At 45.9% G+C, this 17,500-nt stretch overlaps 2 protein-coding genes across 2 annotated transcripts in view; both read right to left on the bottom strand.

Annotated features, from left to right (window-relative positions):
• Window positions 1–29, bottom strand: part of LOC105894736 (tyrosine-protein kinase Lyn-like) — a 7,608-nt gene extending 7,579 nt beyond the window's left edge. Inside the window, exon 1 of the mRNA XM_031583638.2 lies at window positions 1–29. This exon is cut by the window's left edge and continues 327 nt beyond it. The gene's annotated coding sequence lies outside the window, so the exon portion shown is untranslated.
• Window positions 30–2,282: 2,253 nt separating this feature from the next.
• Window positions 2,283–4,926, bottom strand: LOC105894733 (cytochrome P450 7A1-like). Its single transcript, XM_031583636.2, has 3 exons — window positions 4,721–4,926; window positions 4,096–4,336; window positions 2,283–3,744 (listed from the first exon to the last, which is right to left on the bottom strand). The coding sequence occupies exons 1-3, from the start codon at window positions 4,798–4,800 to the stop codon at window positions 3,139–3,141; spliced, it is 927 nt and encodes a 308-aa protein (XP_031439496.1). The 5' UTR covers window positions 4,801–4,926; the 3' UTR covers window positions 2,283–3,138.
• Window positions 4,927–17,500: the final 12,574 nt, after the last annotated feature.

The following is a 17,500-nucleotide window of genomic DNA, read 5'->3' as shown; positions in this document are numbered from 1 at the left end:
AATGGTTGTGATACATGATATTTTTACAGAATAAAAAAAACTGGCACTGATCAGGACATGTACCTAAACCATCTGAATCACTTTTTTTAGTTGACAAGCATGAATTGACACTAATAAAGCTTTAACATACAGTGTTATGGTATGAAGTTCAGCAGAGGCACAATTACAAGTAAGGATGAATATTAAAAGGTCAAATGAACGTGTATGAAGTACTATTTCTCTGTGCTCACTCTATAGTTTATGACGCTTGAACTCAAAGAGAGATTTGGGTCAGGAAAGAAGAGTGTAAACAAGCGAAAGGCATTTCCTGCTGACTGCTTCAAAAATGAGGACTGTGGATGTTTCAGGGTCAGGGTTAGGGTTAGGTGTTTCAGGGTGCCAGTGGTTATTGTGGAAGCACACTCCCCCTTACCAAGGGGATGACATCACTTCTAAACCATTTAGACTGACATATTTCCAGTTAAAGCTGACTAATGATTTCTTGATATTGTGCAATTTAATTTTATCAAGTGATAAACTGAATAAGTCTGGCGCCCCTCCTAATACTTGCTTAATACTTCAGTTTGACACAGAAATGTTGTTGTATTTTAGTACATTAGATTTGGATATCAGATTTGGCAGCCCTGCCATAAATTTGACTCCTGTTGTTTTTCAGAGAATTCCTACTGTGGTTTTTAGAACCGTGGAGCAACTAAGTGTTTGTCTGAGTTCAAGAGCTATGAGTAACAGCCACTGTATTTTTTTGCCATTGCTGTCTTTTAGTTTTGATCTTATGCTGTCGGTTTCTTCGCTGCCACCTTAAATAACTTTTATGAATAATGCTCCTGTAATTCTGTCTCAATCTATTTGGCCCCTATGAAATTCGTTCGCCATTGTTATTATACTTTGCAGATTTAGCTTGATGTAATTGTAGCTAGACCTCTTTAAAGCATACAATTGCTGCAAATTAAACTCATTTTTTGGGTGTTCCCATAGTTGACCTGATTTACAAGCTCATTAGATGAAGAAGGAAGAAAGAACAAGCTAGGACTAGACTCTACAAGGATCCATTTAAGTTTGTGAAGTCTTCATTCACTCAGGAGAAAGCGGGATGTTTGAGTGTTCAAAGAAAGAAGGACCTAGAGGAGTATCTTCAACAGCCACACACCAATTAGAGAGATGGCCCGCCCAGGTGGAGAGAGGTGCCAAAGGTTGTGTTGTGCAAGGGTTACATTGGCTCCTCGCCCTAATGGCGTGCCTTGTCATGTCTATAAAGTAGCGCCTGATATTTTGAAATATCTATGGAAGCTCATGGTGATTGAAAAAGTAATAATTTCAATTAAAAAGTATGTGGCGTCGGATAGGTGGTATTTTCATTCCAAAGGAGAATGGGATTTGGATTCTTATTGTGGAAGGAAAGATCTTCTTTAGTGTGGCAGCAAGGAGGTTGTTGTTCTATCTGAAGGCAAATAGTTTGATGGATATTTCCATGTAGAAAGCAGGATGTTTGGAACATAGCTGCATGATTTGGTATTTGGCAGTTCAGACAGCAAGGACAGAAGGCAGAGACCTCCATGTGGCATTTTTGCATCTTGCGAATGCCTTTGGATCGGCACCACACAGTCTGTTGTGGAATGCATTCAGCTACTTTCAGGTCCCTGAAACGATTTCAGCGTTACTCAGGGCATATTCTGAGGTTGTATTTTAACACAAGTAACTACACCACATCCTGGCATCATTTGGAGATTGGTATCATGGCTGGATGTACCATCTCACCGTTGGCTTTCACCATGGCAATGGATGTTATATTATAATGGTTTGAAATAATTATAATGGTTTCTAAATGAGTTGTTGGTGGTATAAGACTGTAGGACAGCACCCAGTCACCTCCCATCTGAGCGTATAGGGATGTCATGATGGCACTGACAAGAACTGCTACATGTCCCTATCAGCTGTCAGCCAAGTTGAATGACTGAAATGGGCAAGGATGAAAGTAAAAGCTAGCAAATGTGTTTCTATCACTAAGTGACTAAAACTGGTGGAAGAGAGGTTTTATGTTGATGGTGAGGAGATTCCTTATATTGTAGAAAAACCTGTGAAGAGTTTAGGCAGGTTATACAATTCCACATTGAGCGACCGAAGACAGGTTTCAGAGCTTTGATATTCATCGTTAAGGCTATCAGTACTTCTTGCCTGGTAAACTGAAATTGTGGTGCTTGCCGTTTGGGAATATTGAGATATCTAGGCGCATCTGGAGATGTATCTGTTGTTGTCTCTGGTAGTGGCACGTCATGGGTTTGGAGGGGGTCGGTCGAGGACGCCAGACACCACTGTTGAGCCTTCTGGAGGTGTCGTGGGCCTAATTCAATGGCAGTATCTGCAAAACTGCCCTATGAAACCAAGGCAGAGTGCACTAAATGCATTGGCCTTGGTTTCACAATGGAGAATGTCAGATACTGCAGTTTGCCTTTGTTTTAGAACCAACTTTTAAAACGAGGCTGCTAGTTACTGCTAGCTACTCCAGTATGAAATACTTTATATGTTTTAGTTTTGCGTCTGCATGGAGCGTTGATTTGTATTCATGGTTCATAGTTTGAAAGAGAAATCAAAATGAAAATATTTGTGCTGACATATTCCCGTTGAATCTATTTTTCATTAGATGCTAAATATTTTCTTTTGTCGTTTGCATATTACTTTACCTGGGTTTTCTTCCTTAGAGGTTGAGACATTTGTTTTGTAATCGAAATCGAAATATCCAAGTAAGACACACAGGGGCAGGAAGATCTGAAGACCCAGTTAACATCTCACATTTGATCTACTGTAGCCTTGCTCTGAAATGCCCTCCAAAAAAGGGAGCTTTTAGAGCTGAGTGATATTCCTCCCCTGGAATGCTTACTTACTGCAGATGTATGGCCATATCATTATACTGCAGTAACTGTTGTTTGGTTAGGTTCTGTTATTAGATATGTGTGCTAGTATGTGACAATGAGAGGCTTGGCCGCTGTGAAAAGTCCTCAACTAAATTAGTTTTAATTTCACATTCTTTTTCACATGTTTTGTGTAACAAAAAAATTAGATTATGATTTGTGAACTGCAAGGGTTAGTCCCTTTAGTCTCTCCCTTCCTTACCTCAAATGAACAGCCTGCACTACAAACCCTTTAGTACCTGAGCATGCGGTAGAAGCTCCAGAAGGCAGTCGGCAGAGTGTTGGCCTGGGAAGCCCAGAGCATGCACACGTGGGTGCGGGCCTTGCCCCGCTCATCCAGCTGCATGCGGTCAAAGGCATCCATCCTGAGCTTGATGAGAGCGGAAATACTGTGATGTCGTTGCAGCCGAGCATGGAGGAATTTTTCAGCCAAGGACTCGCGTGCCAGCCACGCTCGTACACACAGGTGGATGGGCAGACCCGCTGCCATCTCTGGGAAGGCACGGTCAAAAACCAAGAAGTCGTTGGCCATCTTGCGCATGTATGGATCTGTCTTGGCTTGCCTATCATCTGCTTTTGCCGTTAGTCCTGCCTCTTGCCCAAATAGTGTTAGGAATCCAGCATCAAACATGATGCGATTAGAGAAACCCTGGAGCCCCTCCTCCTCCCAGTCCTCTCCCTTGGGTAGGTTCTGTCTCAACACTTCCTGCAGGTTACCCAACATGCTCTGAGTCAACAGTGTGAGTGATGGTCCCTGCAGTGTTTGATGAAATAAAGAATGGACTTCTTTGTAACTGCCATTATGTACATCTGCTGTGAAATCAGCATGACCAAAGACCTGAGAGAGAATAAGAGAGAACAGAGGGGAGGAAACAATCAGGCATCTTGTAAATGACATTAAGAGCATTAATAAGCGTGCATAATTGTTTCATAATTGTATGTGTGTGATGTGGAGTCAATATGCTGAGTGGGCTACCCTATGTCTAATTGCCCCAATTTGCCACTGTCCCGTAACTAAAACATACAAGTAGGTAAAAGTTGATTGGGGACAGAGCGGATGTTTTTCAAGGTGATAATTAACTTGCAAAAACTTCGCCAAACGAGAGCGGACTTGCGATTATTGAGGGTTATTTACGGTCATTTCATTCAGGCGGCTCTGTAAAAAGGCTTCATAATTGCATTAGCCTACCCGCTGAGAGAATCCGATGGCGAACTTCTGGAAATCTAAGTTCTTTCCTTGTCGGACAGCAGCCGGGAAAGAAAAAGGATCCGTTATAAATGTGAAATACTTTCCAGCGATTTTACACGTAAAGATATCTCCACACTTCTTCTGGGTCTCCCGTAGAAAAGCCAATGGGTCTCTGCCGTAATCTAATGCCACACCAAGAAACGGGATCCAGCCTGCTTCTAACGGTGGCTCACCGGGACGCCTGGAAAAATGAAAACAAAACGTTGTTTTGAACTGAACTTCTGAACAAAATAACAAAATTACATTTGACACAAAATAACAATTTTACTCAAGACTAACACAATAAGGCCTATCCAGTTTTGTTTCACATGTTAGGCAGAGTCTGCAGCAACCTGCGTGTCCCCATCTTCGTCACTTTTACTTTTCGTTATCACGAACATTAAGAGAAAAAACACTGGAGCAGGCTAGTTAGCCTACATTTAATGTTAGGCTAACGATGATTTTAAAAGTCCCCTCTCTGACCACAGCCAGAATGGTACAGAACTAGCCTACCTTGACACTTGAGGCATCTTTAAACATTCAGCCAACCTATCAACTTTTGTAAAAACAAACTCAAACTTCTCACCTTTTCCTGGGCTCCAGAAAGAAACAAAATAGAAAGAGAGGCAACAGGATGGTTAACATTGCAATAAGAAAGGTAGACATAGTTGTACAACGACATGTATCTTCCGATCTTCGCCCTCTTGTTCCGTCTTACCATTCCCTTCACGCTGCGCTCTGTTTTGTGTGTGGGACAATATGCTCCTCCCTGGCAGATTACCGCATCAGTTTATGTTCTGTGTTCAGTTCTGCTTGAGCAGGGGGGCTGCCGTCAGCAGTTGCCAAAACCACAACACAAATATCATGCAAGTTTTTATCATGCAAACACTTGGACTTTTCACAACATTGTGACTGCTTTGTATTCAGGTTAAAGAGTGTATATGGCTAAGAAAGGATTTTAAGTGCAAATGGCTTCCCTTATTTTTGTTCAGTTCAGTTTACAAACAGTTTATTGTTATTGGAAGGTCATGCCTTTGTAATCACCAGTCCAGTCCATTTAGTGATAGATAAAGACACTGGCTCAAAGGGAAATATGTAAGATCCCACTATACACTATCCCGCCATCTGCACCTTTGCACTCCTTAAAGTACCAGTTCAACTTGCACTGAAAAAAAGGTAAAAGATGGGTTGTCAAATTTGCTAAACCACATTACATTTGAATCACACAAACTAGTCGTGTTTCTCTTTAAAACATGATACCATTGGGTTGAACCAACTAATTTGTTCGCTTTATCCAATCCAGTCATGTAAGATAAGCGTAAAGCAATGATGTCAATTCCCAACAGGGGACAGAAATGATCACATTGGTTCTGTGGAGAACCTTGAGGCCACCACTTCCTTGTGACCAATACCATTTGGGACATGGCTTGTGTCTTGATGTTTTGCTTTGCAACGTGGCATGTTTAATTTCACCATGGGCATGATTACGCTCAAGATCTCAGTGGTTCTATTGTTCCTCTTCCTAACACTATCCCATCATCTATTGCACCCATTTCATGTAAGCAGAAACAATTTCATTGGAATTAGATCAAGCTGTGTCTGTTTTTTTTACGGGACCAAAGTACATTTTGTAAATTGAAAAAGAACTGTCGTGCTGATTAAAGTCACTCATGCTCAACCGATGTCCACATTACAATTAGTAAAGTAAATCCAACAAAATATTTGTTTTATTGTATCGTGGTGAGGGTGCTGCTCTCATTTTTTCACCCTGTCGGCATCCTAAACACATTCCTGTTTTCTGTTGCGTTGTGTGATTGTGTATATGTATGTTTGGCAACCGTTGATTTTGGCTTCACCGTTATTTAACCGTTTAAACCTCAAGAGAACAGAAGTGCTGCAACATCCACCACCACGTATACCCTGTCTTGTGCCCCTTCACACTTAAGTAACAACAGATTAGTTTCACCAACAAGTGTTTAGAAATCTTGCACTGCACTGATGACTGTCATGAGAAACCTGTGCAGGCCAACAGGGACTTCGATCACCTGTACATAATATCATATACTGACAAAGCTCTTAGCATTATCCTTTTCTCTGGCAGTCTATATCTCAGACCAGTTTTTGCTGAGATTACAATCTGGAAATGAATTGTAGAGAAGGGCATGTTAGACCATTTTTTGTAATGCCAATAACAGAGCAGTGCAATACAGAGTAGTTTTGATAATGACAAAGATTAATAACAAAGCACTTTCATCTAGAATCTAACTGTGTGCTTAGAAGGGACCCTAGGGACCCACTGTGGGCCCTGTCAGTGAAGTCGTAAGGACAACGATCTTTATTCAGACATGTGCTCTCAACAGTACATTTCAATATCATTTGATAACTTTTATTAGGCATTTCCTGAAATGCTTGAAGGCTATATATATATACAGACGTGGACAAAATTGTTTGTACCCTTCCATTAAAGAAAGAAAAACCCACAATGGTCACTGGAATAACTTGAAACTGACAAAAGTAATAATAAATAAACATTTACTGAAAATTAACTAATGAAAATCAGACTTATGATACTAATGAAACTGGCCTGGACAAAAATGAAGGTACCCCTAGAAAAGGTTGAAAATAATTTGACCATAGGGACATCAAATACAAATAAAGTCATAAATGTTATAAAATGCAGTTTTCTGGATTTGTTTGTTGATATTCTATTTCTCACTGTTAAAATACACCTACCATTACAATTATAGATCACACATTTCTTTGCAAGTGGCCAAACTTGCGAAATCGGCAGGGGTTCAAATACTCAAATACTAATTTTCCCCACTGTAAGACCATCTCCAAGCAGCTTGGTACTCCTGTGACTACAGTTGCACATATTATTCAGAAGTTTAAGGTCCAGGGTACTGTAGCCAACCTCCTTGGAAGTGGCCGCAAGGGGAAAATTGATGACAAATTGAAGATACGGATAATACGAATGGTAACCAAAGAGCCCAGAACAACTTCCAACGAGATTAGAGGTGAACTCCAAGGTCAAGGTACATCAGTGTCAGATCGCACCATCCTTTGGCAAAACTGGAGCTTTTTGGCAAGTCACATCAGCTCTATGTTCAGAGACGCAAAAATGAAGCATACAAAGAAAAGAACAGTGTACCTACTGTGAAACATGGAGGAGGCTCGGTTATGTTCTGGGGCTGCTTTGCTACATCTGGCACAGGGTGTCTTGAATCTGTGCAGGGTACAATTAAATCTCAAGACTATCAAGGCATTCCGGAGCGAAATGTGCTGCCCAGTGTCATGGCCTGATTGTATTTAAGATTATTGCTCTGTACATGAGCTGGATCTGTTGGATTACTCAATCTCAGCAAAAAAATCTAAATCTGTATTCATTGATTCTGCCTCACTCTCCATCTCAATATCCTCCCTTGTTGGTATCCTGTCCTGACTTTCTGTGTCGTCTCTCTTTTCCCTGTTTTCCAAGTCTGTTCTGTTCTCATCTGGGTCTGGCTCTGGCTCTGGCTCTGGCTCTGGTTTTAGCTCTTTGTCTTTGTCTGCAGTTGATGTACTTGGCTCATCATCTGTCCAATTATATATTATTGTTATTACCATTATCATTACTATTATAAGGCCCACTAGAAGCAGTGGTATGTTATTTTTGTTCTGCTCAGGCAAGATCTTTGAAAGGATCTCTAAAATAGCCTATACTTTTTTTAAGATAACAATTATTTAGTATATGGCTCTTTATCCCTGTACTTTCTAGCATGGTCCTTTCATCTCATATTCGGTGATCAGCACCTAGGCCTACCTGTCCTATGTGTCTCCTGGTCCACATTTTCCTCTGGTCTGGAGGCTTGTGGTTGCTCCTCATCTTAAATGTAATGTAATTATAATAAATTGCCATTAGTAGGCTTAAAATATGAGCCTGTTTCACATTAATTAATTAGAAACTAACCATCAGCAGACATGTTGTCACATCCGCGCACGGTCGCCAGTCCTCTAGAGGGCGACACTCACCCTAGAGCACATAGCACTAACCTTTTCTTCTACACTGGGCTACACCTGCGGTGATCACCACTTCCTACTTAAGCACTGGGTGCCCTTCCCTCTTCACTCTGTCATGGAGTTTCGTGAGTACACTTTCTCTTGTTCCTTCTTCTCTCAGGAAGACTTTGTTTGTGGGTCTTGACCCCGTTTGTGTAATGCTAATGTTATCGCGGGTTAGCTTAGCATAAGCTAACCGCGACAGCCATTGACTATCACTAGTGTTGTGCATCTACGCCGAAGGGAATACTTCTTTCGTGTGGATCATACTTTCCCTGGTGGATTACCTCATATGGATTACCTTCTGTTGGACTAACCATTCTACTGTGGAATGTACTGTTGTTAAGTGAGACTGTTAGGCTATGAACTTTGCTAACCTAGCAGTGTTTGCTACTGTGTAGATCTGGCTAACTAGCCTACTGTGAATAAACTCTTTTGTTGCACCTGACCTGCAATCTGCGTGTGTGCCTGAAAACCCCGGCCTGATAGCATGACAGAGTCAAGCCAAGGCACAGCAGAGCTGCAGGAGATCAGGGATGCGATAACTCAGCTGGGCACTATCATCAGCGCCCATGCACCGCGACTGAGTCGTTTGGAGCTAGCAATGCAGCAACTGAACACCACTGTTCAGGGGCTGTGTGCACGACCTCCACCTGATCCACCAACCTCAGATCCTAGCCGTGGGGCTGGACCCAACGACCATGCTGCCCCTGCGCTGCTTCCCGTCTCTCCCACCATTTCCATACCTCTATCCGCCCCCCAATTATTCTCTGGGGAACCTAAAGCCTGCCGGGGCTTTATGCTTCAGTGTGCACAGATCTTTCTCCACCAAGCACGTCTCTTCCCCACCGAGCCAGCGAAGGTGGGCTACATCATCTCCCGACTCTCGGGATCAGCCCTGGAGTGGGTAACCGCTGTCATGGATTGCCAGCGGCCCGAGGGACATGACAGCCAGCTGTTCCTGCGTCGCCTTGGGTTGATGTTCGACACAGGGCGCACCGAGGACCAGGCAGCCCAACGAGTCCTTACCATCAACCAGGGGACTCAATCCGTAGCCCAGTACGCCGTAGAGTTCCGCACCGTGGCAATTCGGAGTGGCTGGGAGGACCAAGCCCTGCGTTCAGCCTTTTACCGTGGGCTACAGGAGGCGGTGAAGGATGAGATGGTCAACCGTGACTGGGGACAGTCGCTTGACGAGCTGATCAACTTAGCAATCCACCTCGATGCTCGCATTCAGGAACGTCGCCGTGACCGTCGTGAGACCCGGGCACCCATGACGACCTTCCTGCCAAGGCCAGCCACACCCATCACCACTCCAGCACCGACCCGGTTACCGGAAGAACCCATGGAACTCGGCCGCCTCCGGCTGAGTCGCGAAGAACGCAGCCGCCGTCTCCAAAGAGGCCTGTGCATGTACTGTGGGTCCTCCGGGCACCAGGTACAACACTGCCCAGATCTACAGGGGAAAGACAGCACTCGTCAAGGGATCCAGGGCCTCTGATGAGTGGTAGCGCTAAGACCCCTGGACCCGCCAACCGTCTCTCCATCCCCATACGCCTCCGTCACATCGGCAAGAACAATTCCATTGTCTCCCTCACTGCCTTGGTGGACTCCGGCGCGGCAGTCAACCTGATGGACATCACCCTGGCTAAACAGCTGGGGATTCCAACCACCCCGGTGGCCGTTCCCCAGGCAGTCCAGGCATTGGATGGTCGCCCTTTGGGCTCTGGACATCTGGAGCGGGTGACGGTCCCTCTCATCATGTCCTCTCATAATGATCACCAAGAGACCATCCGCTTTTGGCTCACCACCACCCCGCAGGACCCGGTGGTGCTGGGTTACCCCTGGCTAGCTGTCCACGAGCCTCAGTTTGCGTGGGCGGTTGGCTCGCTACTCCACTGGGGCCCGGCTTGCTCCACTGCGGGTCATCTCCCAGCTCACACACTGACAACACCCTGTGTTTCCCGCGTCACCACTGCGGAGGAACACTCCAGAACCCCATTTCCCACCACCGTGTCACCTGTTCGGTCGGCTGACACCTCTCCAAGGGTGAACATCTTGGCCCCGCCAGACAGAACAGACCTGACCACGGTCCCGGCCTTCTACCACGATCTGGAAGAGGTCTTCAGCAAGGAGAAGGCCACCACTCTCCCTCCTCATCGGCCGTACGACTGCGCTATCGACCTCTTGCCTGGAACCTCTCCCCCTAGGGGGCGTCTCTACTCCCTTTCAGTCTCGGAGAGCCAGGCAATGAAGGACTACATCAAAGATGCACTGCGCCTTGGGCTAATTCGCCCATCTACGTCTCCGGCTGCAGCGCCCTTCTTCTTCGTTGGGAAAAAGGATGGCGGACTGAGGCCGTGCATCGATTATCGGGGTCTGAATAACATCACCCGGAAGAACAAGTACCCTTTGCCCCTCATGTCTACCGCCTTCGAGCGCCTCCAGGGTGCCACTGTCTTTTCTAAACTTGACCTCAGGAACGCATATCACCTGGTTCGCATGCGGGCCGGAGATGAGTGGAAGACCGCCTTTATCACACCCAGCGGACATTATGAATACTTAGTGATGCCGTTTGGGTTGTCAAACAGCCCGGCGGTTTTTCAGAACCTCATCAACGACGTGCTGCGCGAATTCTTGGAGGTGTGCGTGTTTGTATACTTGGATGACATACTCATCTTCTCCAAGTCACTCCAGGAACATGTTGGCCACGTCCGAGCCGTCCTGAAGGCCCTTCTACAGAACAAGCTGTTCTGCAAGGTGGAAAAGTGCATGTTCCACTCTGCTTCCACCACCTTCTTAGGGTTCGTAGTCGGGCCTCAGGGGCTCTCTATGGACTCTGAAAAAGTAAAAGCCATCGTGGATTGGCCGATACCCACCACCATCAAGCAGGTCCAGGGGTTCCTGGGATTTGCCAACTTCTATCGGCGGTTCATACGGAATTATAGTGCCCGGGCGTCCCCTATCATAGCTCTGCTTCGGGGGGGTCCACGCCGGTTGTTGTGGACGGAGGCTGCTCAGAAGACCTTCGAGGACCTCAAGCAAAGGTTCTGCACAGCACCGATCCTCACTCTCCCAGACCCAGCCTTGCCTTTTGTGGTGGAGGTAGATGCTTCAGACTCAGGCGTAGGGGGGGTGCTGTCGCAACGTGCAGCAGAGGACGACAAGCTCCACCCATGTGCTTTCTTCTCCCGAGCTCTCTCCCCGGCGGAGAGAAACTACGACGTGGGTAACAGGGAACTGCTAGCCATCAAACTAGCGTTAGAGGAATGGCGTCACTGGCTCGAGGGCGCCGCCAACCCATTCCTCATATACACCGATCATAAGAACCTGGAGTACATCGGAGAGTCCAAACGACTGAACCCCAGGCAGGCCCGCTGGGCCCTTTTCTTCAGCCGTTTCGACTTTGTGGTCACCTATCGCCCAGGTTCCAAGAACGGTAAGGCGGATGCCCTTTCACGCCTCCACACGACTGAGCCAGCAGCGTCGGAACCCATCATTCCTTCCTCTAAGGTTGTGGCCGCCGTACGCTGTCAACTGGAGGAGGAGATTCGACAGGCACAAGGACCGTCACCGGCTCCCTCCGAGACTCCTCAGGGCCTTCTGTTTGTGCCCCCATCCTGTCGCACGAAGGCCTTAGAGTGGGCACACGCCTCCCGATTGGCCGGCCATCCAGGGGTCCGACGCACCCTGGAATTACTCCGGAGACGGTTCTGGTGGCCGAAACTCCGCCAGGATGTGACAGGGTATGTGGCAGCTTGCACGGTGTGCATGGTGGCTAAACCAGATAACCGCAGACCTGCAGGACTCTTACAACCCCTTCCGGTCCCACGTCGCCCCTGGACCCATATCTCCCTTGATTTCATTACGGGGCTTCCCCCGTCACAAGGGAACACCGCCATCCTCGTGGTGGTGGATCGCTTTTCCAAGGCCGCTCGCTTCATTGCCCTGACCAAACTCCCCACGGCCAAACAGACGGCGGAGATTATGGTGAGAGAGGTGGTGCGCTACCACGGACCCCCAGAAGACCTCGTTAGCGACCGAGGTCCCCAGTTCGTGGCACGATTCTGGAAGGCTTTCTGGGGTAACTTGGGAGCTTCAGTCAGTCTGACCTCGGGCTACCACCCCCAGTCCAACGGGCAGACGGAGCGAGTCAACCAGGCACTCGAAATTTACCTCCGGTGCTACACCTCAAAAGACCCCCACCAAGTGGAGTCAGAACCTTCTGTGGGCCGAGGTTGCCCAAACCAACAGTGGAGTGCTGCCACGGCTACCTCCCCCTTTGAAATCATGTGGGGATATCCCCCTCACTTGTTCCCCTCCTCCCCAGAGAATGGGGATGTGCCCGCGGCTCGCAGCTCGGTGGCTCGCCTCCGCAACCGCTGGCAGCAGGCTCGTCGGGCCCTGCTCCAGTCACAAAGACAAATGAGGCAACAGGCAGACCGGCGCCGACGACCGGGTTCGACCCTGAAGATTGGCCAGCGAGTCTGGCTGTCCACAAAGGGCCTGGCCCTGAAAGGGGAGACCCGGAAATTGGCCCCACGGTACGTTGGACCGTTCCGGATTCTCCGGAAGATATCCAAGACGGCTTTCCATCTGGAGCTACCACGCTCTATGCGGGTTCACCCCGTTTTCCATCGGTCCGTACTACGCCCAGCCACCTCCTCCCCTCTGTGTCCAGAGCTCCCAGCCCCACCACCACCCAAGTTCATCGCCGGAGGTCTCACCTACACCGTTCACCGGATTATGGATGTACGCAAGGTCGGGAGGTCCACGCAGTACTTGGTGGACTGGAAGGGCTATGGGCCGGAGGAGCGCAGCTGGATCCCCGCCAAGAACATTGTGGACAAATCCCTTATCCAACAGTTTCGGGCCTCTTCCCTTGGGCCGTCAGGAGTCGCCCCTCGGAGGGGGGGTTCTGTCACATCCGCGCACGGTCGCCAGTCCTCTAGAGGGCGACACTCACCCTAGAGCACATAGCACTAACCTTTTCTTCTACACTGGGCTACACCTGCGGTGATCACCACTTCCTACTTAAGCACTGGGTGCCCTTCCCTCTTCACTCTGTCATGGAGTTTCGTGAGTACACTTTCTCTTGTTCCTTCTTCTCTCAGGAAGACTTTGTTTGTGGTCTTGACCCCGTTTGTGTAATGCTAATGTTATCGCGGGTTAGCTTAGCATAAGCTAACCGCGACAGCCATTGACTATCACTAGTGTTGTGCATCTACGCCGAAGGGAATACTTCTTTCGTGTGGATCATACTTTCCCTGGTGGATTACCTCATATGGATTACCTTCTGTTGGACTAACCATTCTACTGTGGAATGTACTGTTGTTAAGTGAGACTGTTAGGCTATGAACTTTGCTAACCTAGCAGTGTTTGCTACTGTGTAGATCTGGCTAACTAGCCTACTGTGAATAAACTCTTTTGTTGCACCTGACCTGCAATCTGCGTGTGTGCCTGAAAACCCCGGCCTGATACATGTAGCTTAGTTTTCCTACCAAAAAATTAGCATGTGATAACGGGCTGATGTCTGGCAGGCAAGCTAGCTGCCTGATTCTTTAGGCTAAATGTGGCAAACTGAGCCTGGATTTTAATTAATTTCATATAACTTGATGATGATTGTTCGTTTGTTATTCATTCATATGGGCTTTCACAAACTAGCTACTTTACCCTCCCCCTACTCACTTCCACTCTCGTTGCCCATTGTGATTGTTTGTATCTAGGCCCTAGCAAAGTATTACTGGTTAGGTCTGTAAAATTTGGTACCAAAAGACCTTACCCTACTTCTTGTTTGCATGTACTGTTCTAGACAAAAATAACTCAGGTGATACGTTTTACTTGTGTGTGCTCTACTTTATGTGGCATAAAAGTAAACCAGAACTCGAAAACTGTACCAAGTAAACGGCATGTTTAGTTCAACATGTAAAAAAACAAACATCATTCTAAAACACAGTAAAGGGCGACTAAAAGTCTTCATCCTTTTGCATCTGTCAACTATGTCTACTGTTGTCTGTCCTGAACTTCAGTGTTCTTCATAGAGCTATCACAGTGTTACTTCTGTTGGATGGCGATATTGATCACAATGAATCAAAGGACACTATGAATACAGTGTCATTAATATAGTGCCTTTGAATGACACAAACTGTCTGAATTCAGAAAGTTTATGTTCCTTTGAGCTGCAGAAAATACAATTGTGTTGTCAGTTGACAGGTAGAATATTAAGGTAATTCTAGTATTATGTTATTAGACCTTAGACATGTATAAAGTTTATATAATCCAAATATACAAATCCATACTTGCATTAAAAAGATCGACAAAATTAAGTTTGAAGTCAGTATGCAAAATGTTTCATGCCTAATAACGTTTTTAGGAGAATAATGTTATAGGTATGGGTATGAATTACCAGTACATCTCTTTGCAGAAGAATAGGAGGAGAAAATAGGGGTTTCTAGACGGTGTTTTGACAGCACAGTATGAACCTGTAGCGTATACTAGCCCCAAGTCTATTCTAAAAGTGCACATTTAATGATCTTCCCTCCCTCTCATTTGTACCATGCCACAGTCCCAGCAGAAACTGTACACTTGAAAGGATCGAGGTCGTTTCATAGCCTTTAACTGTTCTGCCATGGTCTCTGCCGTGAACGAAACAAACTGATGGGAAGCACGGTCTATGAAATTAATCTCATTAGCTGCCAACTGAGAATTTAATGACTGCAGTGTCAACTAATTTATACTACCATTTATGAAAGAGTTGTTTACAACTTTTTAGTAGAGGAAAACCATATTGGTCTTCATATGCTTAATGATTTGTAAACAGAAACCTGCTGATCTGGAATTTGTGACGGAACAGCAATAATAGTTTTCTCCATTTCGAAGAGCGTTTCCATGCAATTGTGAAATGCGCTCGGTGGACCGGACACAGCTTCTATCAGAATGTGCCACGAGATGGCGACTACACAACAAGATGTGATTTCATCGAGGTAGGCACAACGGCCTCATAGGAGTAGTAGTCTCATAGGAGTTCGAGGGTGGTCGAAAGGACAACGTAAAAGAGAAAGAAAAAATTGACCAGTGCATGTACGAGTATTACAATATGTGGTCTGTGTGAATTAATTCTCTAGAACACATGTTTCCCAGGGGGTGTGTGTGGTGGGCTGTTCTCTGTCGTCCTAGTATAGGCCATCTCTTAGACACTTCCTTTCCATGCATTTATAATGTCTAATCTAATATTTTCTTGGGGTTGGTGATCGAACTTATACGTAACAGTTCTTTCAGATACGTCATTGATGGCTATTTCCTTGGCTGTCATGCTTTTGCGCACTGTACACCGTCCAGGTGGTGACCGAAAAATAGCCACCCGAGGAGAAAGTGGAAGTCGTGCCTTGTGGGCCGATAAAAAGCTGATAAAAAGGTTTCGCGGTACATTAAACCTCCCACGAAATGAGAATGATCCCCATGTTGAGAAAATATACTCTACTGGGATCTATAAAACCTTTAATTACGAACTGATCCTACTGGAGACAAATGGCTACCAATCTCTGGTGTCTAGGGACACAAGACGGATAGGCTATGCACAGTGACCATACAGTCACAGTTCAGAGAGAGCTGACGCTACTCGATCATACATTTGGAATCTCCTTTTAATTCAACCTACCCCAAATTTTCGCCGATTTCGATTTGTTAGTTTATTGATCTCATGCTCTCTCTCTCTCTCTCTCTCGCTCTCTCACTCACTCCATCAAACACGCACGCGCGCGCGCACACACACACAGACACGCACACAAGTTTTGCGAAAAAGGCAAACAGTGCGTTTGGACAAATCACCAGAGATTAATTAAACATGACGTTTTCTTTTAACAGTTAGCCACAGAGGTACGGCAAAGATGCCTCCATGCGCCGCCTCCGGGCTCCGCAGACACTGCACACATACCGAAATGTAGAGTGGCTGTGCGTTGCTTGGCAACTAACTCATTTCTATGGGTCGTGTTTGGCAGTAGTGTTCGGGGTGATCTGTTCTGTCCTCCCTACTCCCCCGCTACCTCCCGATTGAATGGACACAAACAACGCAAGCTTGACAGTTACCACACAGAGTGTTTTGGTGGCATAGTTTACTTAGTGACTGAATATATATATATATATTAAAAAAACAAGATTAAAGGGACTTGTTGTAGACTTATAGGAGGTGTGTTGGGAGATGATTAGGGGAAGCTCGTGTAAACACCACGCTGTCTGCTCTCGCGTTGAGACCCCAGACTGGCTAATGCGCTCTCATTGACTGTTCTGCACACGAGGAGAATGTGCTGTCAGAGGCTAATAACCTGCTCGCGCATGCAGCCGATTAGACGTTCAATATCTGCAAAGGCAGGTGAATAGACTTAGGCCAAGCCAACTCCTCGGCTTCATGGATAATTTAATGTTGACAATTAGGACACTTCATTAGAGAAAAAGAAAGAGGTAGCTCTCCCTTAGCTCTGGTTGTTTTCTTGAAACATAATTGAACTGACAGCACCCGTTTGGAGATTATCGTTCCTTTATTATTCTGAGTGTATTTTTACAGGGGATAAGCCCCTGGGCTCATGTTCGAATTTTAATAATATTGTGGGCATTACTACCACCATTTGTAGTATTTACCCGCCCAATTAAACATCCATTAAAAGCGGGTCGTAGGCCTTTTCCACCTGCCAGGTGGTAGCCTATAACCAAGTGTAGGCAAGGGAGAATTCAAGGGCAGTGGAAAGCCTTCTAGTAGGCCTGTAGGCTTCTTTATCCACTCTGTTTTACTGCATGTGGATGGAACACAGCATGACAGCTGCAGCATGTTTGTAGGCAACATCAGCTTCTTGTTCAACTTGAGCTGTTTCCATGTGCAACATAGTGTAACTCACTTCCTCGAAGGGACGTCGGTATGTGCAAGACGATATCATTTCAGACAGAGAAGCTTCTTACTTTTGAAATGTCTTCCTGTTGTTTATTATCTGCAAATTAGTAGACTGACAGGTGGAATGGAATACAGCACTTGATGAATCACTTCGTCTATTACTCTTTATTTAAAAAGGGCATCTGCTCAATCTCTGTCTCTCACTCACTAACCAACCCACCCACTCACTTAGAAGGTGCACGGCCATGACAGAGAGAAACTGAGGGCGCAAACAATGTGGAATTCCACGGTTCCATCTCATTATAGGAAGACCTGAACATATGACACACGTCACAAACATACGTAAGTCAATGATGACATTGTAAGTCACAAAAATATATATTTTTAAATGTAGCGCATGATGTAATGCACATAATATTTTACACAAAACCGGTTGTTGTATACATG

Source organism: Clupea harengus, chromosome 17, assembly GCF_900700415.2.
Source record: "Clupea harengus chromosome 17, Ch_v2.0.2, whole genome shotgun sequence".
Taxonomy (NCBI): Eukaryota; Metazoa; Chordata; class Actinopteri; order Clupeiformes; family Clupeidae; genus Clupea; species Clupea harengus.
This window is presented reverse-complemented; position numbering and strand designations above follow the sequence as displayed.

What these genes read in the sequence shown, in the direction of transcription:
- LOC105894733 (XM_031583636.2), bottom strand. Translation starts at nt 4,800, where the DNA reads ATGTCTACCTTTCTTATTGCAATGTTAACCATCCTGTTGCCTCTCTTT. An exon ending in TTTCTGGAGCCCAGGAAAAG is followed by an intron (nt 4,337 to 4,720) that starts GTGAGAAGTTTG and finishes TCATTTTTCCAG; the next exon opens with GCGTCCCGGTGAGCCACCGT. An exon ending in CCATCGGATTCTCTCAGCGG is followed by an intron (nt 3,745 to 4,095) that starts GTAGGCTAATGC and finishes ATTCTCTCTCAG; the next exon opens with GTCTTTGGTCATGCTGATTT.